The following is a 12590-nucleotide window of genomic DNA, read 5'->3' on the forward strand; positions in this document are numbered from 1 at the left end:
GGGTTGTTGTGTCCTGTGTGTCCGTGTCATCGGTGCCGGTCCCCTGTGTCATGGTATCCTGCCCGGCTGTCCCATGTGTCTCCATCCCGTGTTGTGGCGTTGTGAGTTGACTGGGACGGGGGCTGTTGCTGTGGCTGCCCTCCCCGTCGCTGGATGAGTCCCTGGGGCATGGCATCCTGGCACTGGAGGGGGGTGGGCTACGCCTGATGCCCTCCATTACACAGTGTGTGTAAACAGAGCCGGGTCAAAAACATAGAAAATAGGAGGAGGCCATTCAGCCTTTCCAGCCCGCTCTGCCATTCATTATCATGGCTGATCGTCCAACTCAATAATCTGTTACATAGATACATAGAAGATAGGAGCAGGAGGAGACCTTTTGGCCCTTCGAGCCTGCTCCGCCATTCATCACGATCATGGCTGATCATCCAACTCTATAGCCTAATCCTGCTTTCTCCCCAGAGCCTTTGATCCCATTCTCCCCAAGTGCTATATCCAGCCGCCTCTTGAATATATTCAAAGTTTTAGCATCAACTACTTCCTGTGGGAATGAACTCCACAATTCCCACTTTCCACCCATATCCCTTGATCCCTTTCGCCCCAAGTGCAATATCCAATTCCTTCCTGAAAACATGCAATGTTTTCGTCTCAAAGGCTTTCAGCTAATTTCACACGTTCACCACTCTCAGGATGAAGAAATGTCTCCTCATCTCAGTCCAAAATGGTCTACCCCAGACCCTCAGACTCTGATCCCTGGTTCTGGACCCACCCACCATCAGAAACATTCTTCCTGCATTTACCCTGTCTAGTCCTGTGAGAATTTTATCAGGTTCTATGTGATCCACCCTCATTCTTCTGAACTCCAGAGAATATATGTCAATCCCGTCATCCCAGAAATCAGTCCAGTAAGCCTTTGCTGCACTCCCAGTACAGCAAGAACACCCTTCCTCAGATAAGACCAAAACTGCACACAATATTCCAGGTGTGGCCTTACCAATTGTAGAAAGACAGCCCTGCTCCTGCACTCGAATCTTCTTGTTATTAAGACAAACAGACCATTTGCCTTCTTTACTGCCTGCTGTGACTGCATGCTTGCCTTCAGTGACAGTGCAGAAGGACACCAAGATCTCGTTGCACATTCAGATAATAATCTGCCTTCCTGATTTTGCCACCAAAATGTATTTACCCACATTATGCTCCATCTGCCACTTATTTGCCCACTCACTCAACTTGTCTAAATCACACGTTTTGCTCACCCTCCCACCCAACTTTGTGTGAACTGCAAACTTGGAGATATTACATTTAGTTCCCTCATCAAAATCATCAATATAGATTACATAGAATTTACAGTGCAGAAGGAGGCCATTCGGCCCATCGAGTCTGCACCGGCTCTTGGAAAGAGCACCCTACCCCCTATCCAAGGTCAACACCTCCACCCTATCCCCATTACCCAGTAACCCCACCCAACACTAAGGGCAATTTTGGATACTAAGGGCAATTTATCATGGCCAATCCACCTAACCCGCACATCTTTGGACTGTGGGAGGAAACCGGAGCACCCGGAGGAAACCCACGCACACACGGGGAGGATGTGCAGACTCCACACAGACAGTGACCCAAGCCGGAATCGAACCTGGGACCCTGGAGCTGTGAAGCGATTGTGCTATCCACAAGGCTACCGTGCTGCCCCACAATATGTATTGTGATTGGCTGGGGTCCTAGCACCGATACCTGAGGTACCACAGTTGTCACAAAGGGGTATAGCCGCAGTCCACAAGGACATTGTGGCAACAGCCAGGGAGCCTGACTTAGTCGATCATGGAATGTCATGAAAAATAATTTGTTCAGCAGACTGACCACTAAGGACTGAGCTCCTGCCATGGGTCTTCCTGAGCAATTGGTATACTGAGTATATACTATTGCTTAGTGAGTGAATGAAAGTCTTCCACATAAAATAGAAGCTGTATCCAAAGTTATAGAACATAGAACAGTACAGCACAGAACAGGCCCTTCGGCCCTCGATGTTGTGCCGAACAATGATCACCCTACTCAAACCCACATATCCACCCTATACCCGTAACCCAACACCCCCCCCTTAACATTACTTTTTAGGACGCTACGGGCAATTTAGCATGGCCAATCCACCTAACCCGCACATCTTTGGACTGTGGGAGGAAACCAGAGCACCCGGAGGAAACCCACGCACACACGGGGAGGACGTGCAGACTCCGCACAGACAGTGACCCAGCCGGGAACCGAACCTGGGACCCTGGAGCTGTGAAGCATTTATGCTAACCACCATGCTACCGTGCTGCCCCATTCTTTCTTTAGCATCGTTCTTTAGCATCATTGATACTTATTAGAGGGTCTTAACCTAAGAGGAAAGTGTAATCCTCTGTTTAAGATTCTTGCCAAGAGAAGACTCCAGGGTGAATTATCTGGCTGTAAATGGACACATAGGAATGGAACCATGCAGGTGGAGCTCCACCTTGATGCACAGTGGAGGAAAAAATTGACAGGAGGTTGGTGTGGCTAACCATGATACAGAATAATAATGAAGGACCTGTTCATGTTCAGTAACTTCTCCCAACTAGTTCCTCCCTGACACCATCAATATTTAATGTTGGCTGATCACAAAAAGGGACAGTACGGTGGAAGTGGTTAGCACTGTTGCCTCACAGCACCAGGGACCCGGGTTCAATTCCGGCCTTGGATGACTGTGAGGACTTTGTACGTTCTCCCAGTGTCTGCATGGGTTCCTCCCACAGTTCAAAGATGTGCAAGTGAGGTGGATTGGCCATGATCAATTTCCCCTTCGTGTCCAATGGCCTTCCTTTACACTGCAGGGGTTCTATGGTTCTATGAAGTCTGCATCAGCCATCTGAAAGCGCACTCTAACTAGGCCTGTTGCCACACCCTGTCCCTGGAACCTCATAACCCCACCTAACTGTTGGGCACACAGGAACAAATTAGAATGGCCAATCCACCTAACCTGCACATTTTTGGACTTTGGGAGGAAACCCAAAAACCCGGGAGGAAACCCATGGAGACATGGGGCGAATGCATAAACTCCACACAGACAGTGGCCCATGGCCAGAATTGAACCCTGGCGCTGCGAGGCAGCAGTGCTACCCACTGTGCCAAAGTGCCGGCCCCTAACTGTGGATCTGCTTGTTACCAGAAGTTTCTGTGGCTTCTGTATTCACACACCTCGTTGCTATTTTGACAGCAAACTCAGGCCCACAGTGTTTCCTTTCTTCCTTTTAGAAGAATAAAAATCTGTGCAGAACACTGTAACTAATCCAAAATAAAACAAGATAATCAGCAGTGATTGACAAGCATTGCTAGCTGGCAAAATCCTAACTAAATGCCACAGTTTGAATACCTCTGCCTGTCTGAAACTGAGAGATCCCTTCAGTTAAGATTTGAGGATGGAGTAAACCGCAGCTACAGGTGAATGAATAAAAAGAAAATAAACAACTTCCAACCAAAGACAAGGAATAAGTATCTGAATTACTTTCAATGAAGGTACAATTTCTTGATGTAGTATAACCCAATTCAAGTACAATAAATAATGAAGTTTTAACATTCATATGCATGCTTATTAAGATATTTCAAATTTAGCATTGTAGCTTTCCTTTTTATTTCCAAATTTTAATTTTCTTTCTTACCCCATCATGAAAAACTGATATCTCCCTTTCCTTCACAATAGTCGTGAGAGTCAGAAGCTGTTCCAACAAATGGATACCTGATCTCTGATAAGGCTGTAAGCTATCTGTCATCATGTGCGCCGACAGATTTGGAAGTGAATTGCGTTCCAATTTGAACTGGATACAGAAACGTATTCTCTCTCTCCTTCTGGGTAGGCTGGGATCAGGAATTTGCCATCTGCAATCTTCAACATGACTTCAAGAAATATCCTCCTCTGAATCCCCCTCAGAATATGAGCTCTATTATTTCAGGTAGAAATGGTTTCCCTGATTCGCAATACTTGAAAGTTCATTAATCTTCAATCTAGCATTTCGGTTTTCTCAGCAATTTTCTCATTTTCCCATTGTACCTTAAGATGGCATTGCTCTCCCCGTGAGAACTCGAAATCTGCAGCGCAATCGATGCATTAGCCATCAAAGGGTATCGGCACCCACAGTACATGACATTTATAATAACATCTATACTTATAGACACACAGCAATACCAACAATAGCAGAACTTAACCTTTCATCCTCGCGATCCGGAGTGACTGGCTCAGCAGCAACAATGCTGTCGAATCAAAGCCAACCCAAAAACATTCAGCCTATACTGATCCTCAGAGTCAATGGTGGTGAGAGCTTGACATACACCCGAGGACCTGAGCTTGATTGCAATTATTTGGATTCCGTCCAAACTAAGCCAAACTCAGTGCAACAATCCACAGATGTCAGGCTACCAACAAAAAAATGCTCTGCTGACGATTACGAGGATCTAATTTGGCTTTAATCTTTCACAAGAAGCATCATCCAAATGCAGCACAATGCATGATGAAAATGTTTTTTAAAATTCTAATCTCTGGAGGATTACTAAATGCCTCTTCCCAAGCTGATCTGATGTAATTTAAAACGCACCAGTATTACAAAACACATTATGAATATAAATTTGAAAAGTAAATTAACCTTGTTACAAATGAAAAGCACTCAAGCTCAGAGATTTAATGTGAACTATATTTGTGAAAACTCTCTTGGTGAGTTCATTTAATGAGCAGCTTAGAATCACAGAATCCCTACAGTACATAAGGAGGCCATTCGGCCCATCGAATCTGCACCAACCCCTCGAATGAGAACTCTACCTATTTACATTCCCCCGTTCATCCCGCCTTATTCCCGTAACCCAGAACCTAACCGGGACATCCCTAGATATTAAGGGGCAATTTAGCATGGCCAATCCACCTAACCCGCACATCTTTGGACAGTGGGAGGAAACCGGAGCACCCGGAGGGAGCCCACACAGACATGGGAAGAATGTGCAAACTCCATACAAAGAGGCGGAACTGAGCACGGGTCCCTGCCGCTGTGAGGGTACCACCTGCCACTGTACCACCGTGCTGCCCAAATTTAATTCCCTGATGGGAACTGAACCCGGGACGTGACAGTGAGAGCGCCGAATCCTAACTACTAGACCACCAGGGAAGCTTTTCCATAGATGTCAGAAAGGTCCCACATTTGACCCATGCACTGTGCTGTTGAATGCGTGTCAGCTTGGGCAGTAGTTATGAACATCATTCATTTGGCCTTTGTTACCCTGGATTAAAAGAAAATACGAAGTGAGGGGTCCTGATTTCGACCCAATGACCTTCCCCTTGCTGGTGGTCTGTCAGTGTGCAGAATGGGAATATGGGCTGGCATCATCTGTGACAGTTAAATTAGGCCTGTCCAACTGGTTTTCGCAGGGGGGACACATGTACATTTTTCTCAGTCAAGGAGGCGATGAACACTTCAGAAAGATGACATTTGGCACAATAATTAATTCAAATTCTTCTAAATAAAATTTTTTGTTTAAAATGCTGAATGAAACTAAGGCAATATCATGGCATTTATTTGATAAGTTAAAGATAGTAATTAATGAAAATGACTACTGTGTGCCTAGCCAGCTCACTCCCAGTCTCAGGGTGCTCAATCACTCACCCACTGTAAATAAGTGTCTGAGTTTGTGTGGGGTACAGAGAGTGAGTGAGGGATCTGGAGACTGGGAGTGAGGTATACTGACTCTCCCATTCACATTCACACTGTTGCATTCTCTCACCCTCACCGCCTGTCCCCTCGCCGTCCGGCACTCTCGCCGTCCCGCACTCTCGCCGCCCGCACTCTCTCACTCTCACCGTCCACATTCACTCTACCCATCACGCTTAATCTCTCACTCCATCAAACCTATGGGTTGTTTCTTCAGTGTCTACATGGTACACTCCACCAATCCATTAGATACCGAATGATAGGGCGCAGTGCGAACATGGCAAATGCCATTGGCCTTTGTGAAGGTAGTGAAATCCTCGCAAGTAAATGAGGCCCCATTGTCTGTAACAAGCACCCCTGCTAAGCCCTGGCACAAAAGGATGTGCTCAATGGTTGTGTGGGAGGTGATGGACGTCACTTTGTGGACCTCGAGTCACGTGAGTGCTCATCCATCAAAATGAGGAAATTGTAGTCAAGAATGGGCCAGCAAAACCCTTGTGAACACGGTACAGGGAAGTGAAGCCCACTCCCATGGATGCAAAGGCTCTGTTGCTGGAAGCTTATGAAGGGTCTGACGTACAAGGCAGTGCTGGGCCACCAGATGTAACTCCTTTCCAGCTTTTTCATTTTGGTTATGCGCAAATAAGCAGCATGAAGGTCTTTCAAAACTAACCGTTGGCCTTTTTCAGGCATGACGGCTCTTTTGCCCCACCAGAGGACACCTTCTCCGCCGGTCAATCCGACATTTTGGTCAAAAAAGTCTTCAACTCCACTGGAGCTGTCATATAGATTTACATATAGAATTTACAGTGCAGAAGGAGGCCATTCGGCCCATCAAGTCTGCACCGGCTCCCGGAAAGAGCACCCTACCCAAGGTTAACACCTCCAACCTATCCCCATAACCCAGCAACCCCACCCAACACTAAGGGCAATTTTGGACACTAACGGGAATTTATCATGGCCAATCCACCTAACCTGCACATCTTTGGACTGTGGGAGGAAACCGGAGCACCCGGAGGAAACCCACGCACGCACAGGGAGGACGTGCAGATTCCGCACAGACAGTGACCCAAGCCGGAATCGAACCTGGGACCCTGGAGCTGTGAAGCGATTGTGCTATCCACAATGCTACCGTGCTGTCCCATGTCGGCGTGGTCCACCGGATAAAACCAAATGTTGCACGTTTGCTAACACTGGATCTGACTGTATCCAATCGCGGATGAAAGTAGCCATCATTGGCAAGGTGTCCATGAAATTGAGGACTGCCACGTTTTTGTCAGCTGTAGACAGATCCACCGAGATAACCGGCAACGGGAGTCAACTTAACACGTCAGCATTTCCAATCGATGTGCCAGGACGATGCTCGAATGAGTATTGTCACACAGCTAATAACAGAGCCCACTTCTGGATCCGGGCTGACGCGATAGGGCGGCACCCCCTTGTCCTCACGAAAAGGCATATGATCTGATGTGATGACAAAATGGCAGCCGTAAACATCTGGGGAAAGTGTTTAACTCCAAAGACAACTGCCAGATCTTTTTTTTGTATGGGCATAATTGCATTTTGCAGCCATCAGCCTCCTGGAGGCAGAGGCTATTGCACAGTCGGGGCCATCATCCATGTAGTGGGAAAGGACGGCACCAATCCCCTATGGAGATGCGTCACATGTTAAATAAAGGGGTTTAGCAGCATTAAAATGAGTGAAACCAACGTCCGTTTCACGAATCGAAATGCAGTCTCCTGGTCAGCACCCCAAACCCAAGATCAGTTTCTCCGGCAGCAGAAAATGGAGGTGGGGGGCCAGGATTGTTGCCAAATTTGGTATAAAATGGTCATAATAATTTGTCAGACCCAAGAAAGAGTGAAGCTCCGGCGCATTAGGTAGCACCTAATCGTTATTGCCTGCACTTTGTTCTGGACTGGGTGTAAGCCATCCCAGACCATCCAGCAGCCCAAATATACTACTTCCTGGGCACTGAGGATGCACTTCACTTTACGCAGACGGACGTCATATTCTGAAAACCATGGCAAAACTGCTCAAGGTTTTTGAAGTGTTCTGTCTCCCCCGTAATTATGGCATTGTCAAAATAGAAAGCAACGTGCAACATACCTTGTGTGACTTGTTGAAAAACGGTGCAGGCCGAAGGGACACCGAATGGAAGTTGGGAATACCCATGGGTTTTGATCGTGGGGCAGCACGGTAGCGCAGTGGTTGGCATTGCTGCCTTATAGCGCTGAGGTCCCCGGTTCAATCCCGGCCCTGGGTCACTGTCCATGTGGAGTCTGCACATTCTCCCCGTGTTTGCGTGGGTTTCGCCCCCACAACCCAAAGATGTGCAGGGTAGGTGGATTGGCCATGCTAAATTGCCCCTTAATTGGTAAAAATGAATTGGGTATTCTCCAATTTTTAAAAAATGTGTGTTGATCATAATGCATTTTCACTGGGCCTCGTGCAGTTTGAGCTGCAGATAAGCATTGCTCATATCCAGTTTTGTGAAGGTGGAGCCACCTGCCAGTGTGATATATAGGTCTTCAATATGAGGGAGTGGGTAGCAATCCAAACATGAAGCTGTGGTTACGGTTAATTTGTAATCACCGCAGAGGCAGAGAACAAAGAACAATACAGCACAGGAACAGGCCCTTCGGCCCTCCAAGCCTGTACCGGTCATGATAGCAACCTTGTCCAAAACCCTCAGCACTTCCTTGTGCTGTATCCCTTTATACACATCCTATCAAGGTATTTGTCAAGATATCTTTTGAACGCCATTAAAGTATCTGCTTCCACAACCTCCCCTGGCCACGCGTTCCAGGCACTCACCACCTTCTGCGTAAAAAACTTGCCTCACACATCTCCTCTAAACTTTGCCCCATGGACCTTAAACCTATGCCCTCTGGTGACTGACCCCTCCACCCTGGGAAAGAGTTCCTACCCATCCACTTTATCCATGCCCCTCTTAATCTTGTAGACCTCTACAAGGTCACCCCTCAACCTCAGTCTATTCAGCCTCTCCACATAGCTAACACCCTCCAGACGAGGCAGCATCTTGTTAAACCTCCTCTGCACCCTCTCCGAAGCCTCCACATCCTTCTGGTAGTGCGGCAACCAGAATTATCCGCAAAATTCCAAGTGCGGCCTCACCAAGGTTCTATACCTTGGTCTGGTCTGGTCCAGTTTCATTGCCTCATGTCGTCCATGGAGAGTTTGGGATCACATGCACCAAAGTTCTCCATTGTTCTTGTTCCCTCGTGCACCGGCTGCCCCGGCCAATCAGTGACTTTCAGCTTGTGGAAAGCAGACCTACTGAGGATGTCAGATTTCATTTTAGTGTCAAAGTCATGTGTTGTTCAGGAACACCATCGCTTTCCACCTGGTTTCAATGGTTTCCAGAGAGTTGTTACTAGTTTCAGTTTTGTTTTCATCTTTTTTTAATCGGATTTTTCTGGTCCTTGGAAGCAATGAGATCACTGAAAAAATGTTCATCGGTATTTGTCTGATCAACCACATTTACTTACATGGTACATTGTAGGACGTGCAAAACACTGTCCTGGATGATGTTGAGCTTTTTGAATGTTGATGGAGCAGCACTCATCCCATTTGGGCATAGACTATAGCTTAAAATTTTGTAAGCAAATTTGAACAGTTAGCTTAAACTCCACAAGAATTGAATTTGCTGAAATGCATGCATCTGAGTGCCTCTGATTGGAATTACAGATAAATGGAATATATAAATTCTGGAGATCAGCACACATGGTCAGAAGTGAGTGCTTCACCCTTAATCCAAATTCAGCAAAATCAGTAGAGCCAGAGCTGATATAGTAGAACATTTCAGCTTAGCAAATTCTGTTTTCTTCATCTACTTTATTAATCTTGGTATAATTCCCATGTGTCCACCTGCTGCAGCCCCCAACCAGTTCAGCTGGTAAACTGAAGAACGTAACTTTATAAATAATAATGTAATCATGAAAAACATGTTCAGATTTGAATCTTCTGAGCACAGAAGGCACTGGATGTATTTGTGACGTGTCTGTTGAATACCAGCTGGCCTGGATTTGTGTCCTCAATGTGGATCCATCAGTTTACACCCTCTCACCAATTTTCTCCGGAATGGAGGAGTTTGTGCACGAGCTGATCCAGGGTGTGTGTACAGTTTAAGCTGGCAGGTGGCTGTGGGGACAGCTAAAATGGACAAAAGCAAAATAGTACAGATGAAGAAAAAGTGAAACACTCAGTAGGCAAGTAGGCACCTGAGGACAGAAAAGTAGACTTCTCTGCCCCAATGCTGAGCAAACCCACATCATGCGGTCAAAAATGGAGTCAAGGGAGACTGTAAATTTTAATTTCCCACCGGCCACCATTTTGACGGCACAAAAACATGGCGGGTCATAACCTGACACTTCCCACATTAGGTTCAACCTTTATAGTGCCTGCCTAGGGCAGCACGGTGGCTCAGTGGATAGCATTGCTGCCTCACGGGCCAAAGATGTGCAGGGTAGGTGAATTGGCCACATTAAATTGACCCTTAATTGGAAGAAAATGAATTGAGCACTCTAAATTTTAAAACAAAAACAAAAAAAAAGTGCCTGCCTCAGTTTTGAATTTCCCTGAGCTTCAGACTTTCAGTGACGTGGGTGGCTTCTTGAAAGCTGTGTGAAAGCCTAACAGTTCTTGAACTCTGGGGGAAGGCCGTTGTGGAATGGGGAACTTGTTGATAGGAAAGTTCATGAACAGGACATGGAAGGGACATGGGACAAGGGAGGTGTGTCATGCCCATGCAGTTATATCTGTGGATTTATGGAAAATGGACACTCCTTATAAAACAAAATGGATAATTGACAATCCTTTCTGAAACAACATGGTGTTGAAAGGTCAGCTGACCTCAGTCTGCCAATATACATGAAGCAGCATAAGGCTGAAAGATAGCCTGCGTATGCGGACAGGACCTGCAAATAAGCAAACATTTTGGGACCAAACATTGAAATGATGTGAAAATACCACAGATCTTTCCTGAAGATTTATTAGTTGCCATTGTCCATAGTGGATACCCAGTGCACAGTAAGCCTGTTGACCTCTTGGCTGCAGAATTGAATTCCACAGAATCTTGCCGATCAGAAACCCATTCAATCTCAAAGAGATATAAATAGCTGAAACTCAAACTCTACTGTGTGTCAGAAAAAGCATACAAAGAGGCGAGGATTAGTGGGAAGCCAGAGGATTGGGAAGCCTTTAAAAGCGAGCAGAGGACAAATAAAATAGCAATGGGGGGGAGGGGGGGGATGAAATATGAGTGCAACTAGTTAATATATAAAGGAAGATAGGAAGAGCTTTTTTCAATATATAAAAGGTAAGAGAGAGGCAAAAATAGATATTGGGCCACTGGAAAATGTGGCTGGAGATGAAATAATAGGAAACAAAGAAATGGCAGAGGAACTGAATAGTTATTTTGCATCAGTCTTCACGATGGAAGACACCAGTGGGATGTCAGAGCTCCAGGAGAATCAGGGGGCAGAGGTGAGTGCAGTGGCCATCACTAAGGAGAAGGTTCTGGGGAAACTGAAAGGTCTGAAGGTGGATAGGTCACCTGGACCGGATGGACTACACCCCAGTGTTCTAAACGTGATAACTGAGGAAATTGTGGAGGCATTGGTGGTGATCTTTCAGGAATCATTGGAGGCAGGAAAGGTCCCAGTGGACTGGAAAGTGGCTAATGTAACACCGCTGTTTAAGAAGGGAAGGAGGCAAAAGACGGGAAATGATAGACCGGTTAGCTTGACTTTCGTTAGTGGCAAGATTTTCAAGTCCATTATTAAAGATGAGATGACAGTACTTGAAAGTACATGATAAAATAGGACTGAGTCAGCACGGCTTTGTCAAACGGAAGTCACGTCTAACAAATCTGTTAAGAGTTATTTGAAGAGATAACAAGGAACTTCGACAAAGGAGAACCAGTGGACTCGATTTATTTAGATTTCCAGAAAGCGTTTGACAAGGTGCCGCATAGGAGACTATTAAATAAGTTAAGAGCCCATGGTGTTAAGGGTAAGATCCTGGCATGGATAGAGGATTGGCTGACTGGCAGAAGGCATAGAGTGGGGATAAAGGGGTTGTTTTCAGGATGGCAGCCAGTGACTAGTGGTGTGCCTCAGTGACTAGTGGGGTGCTGGGACCACAACTTTTCACAATATTCATTAATGATCTGGAAGAAGAAACTGAAGGCACTGTTGCTAAATTTGCAGACGATACAAAGATCTGTAGAGGGACAGGTAGTATTGAGGGGGCGGGGAGGCTGCAGAAGGACTTGGACAGGCTTGGAGAGTGGGCAAAGAAGCGGCAGGTGGAATACAATGTGGAAAAGTGTGAGGTTATGCACTTTGGAAGGAAGAATTTAGGCATAGACTATTTTCTAAATGGGGAAATGTTAAGGAAATCGGAGGCACAGAGTGACTTGGGAATCCTTGTTCAAATTTCACTTCAGGATAACGTGCAGGTTCAGTCGGCAGTTCGGAAGCAAATGCAATGTTAGCATTCATGTTAAGAGGGCTAGAATACAAGACCAGGCTGAGGCTGTGTAAGGCTCTGGTCAGACGCCACTTGAAGTATTTTGAGCAGTTTTGGGCCCCATATCTAAGGATGGATTGCTGCCCTTGGAAAGGGTCCAGAGCAGGTTCACAAGAATGATCCCTGGAGTGAAGAGCATGTCATATTAGGAATGGTTGAAAACTCTGGGCTGGTACTCGTTGGAGTTTAGAAGCATGAGGATGCGTCTTATTGAAACTTACAGGATACTGTTATGGGCCAGGGTTTAGAGAACCCCAAAGTGTATCATGGAGTTCACCTGACCCACAACTTTTAATAGATTATGGTATGGGGAGCACACGGCCCACTCTACAGGT

The 12590-nt window shown here is 46.1% G+C and overlaps 1 protein-coding gene across 34 annotated transcripts in view; it reads right to left on the bottom strand.

Moving 5' to 3' along the window:
* LOC119967772 (regulating synaptic membrane exocytosis protein 1-like) overlaps positions 1 to 12590 on the bottom strand; it is a 1070524-nt gene that overhangs the window by 627664 nt on the left and 430270 nt on the right. The window contains exon 1 of one of the 34 annotated variants that reach the window (XM_038800756.1): positions 4213 to 4347. The exons of 32 other annotated variants lie outside the window; for them this stretch is intronic. Coding sequence is in view for 1 of the 2 variants with exons in the window: in XM_038800754.1 (XP_038656682.1) it covers positions 3669 to 3782 (114 nt within the window). In the remaining variant the exon portion in view is untranslated. One more of the 34 variants, XM_038800754.1, reaches the window with a different exon arrangement.

The sequence above is a fragment of the Scyliorhinus canicula genome, chromosome 6 (genome assembly GCF_902713615.1).
Source record: "Scyliorhinus canicula chromosome 6, sScyCan1.1, whole genome shotgun sequence".
Lineage (NCBI taxonomy): Eukaryota > Metazoa > Chordata > Chondrichthyes > Carcharhiniformes > Scyliorhinidae > Scyliorhinus > Scyliorhinus canicula.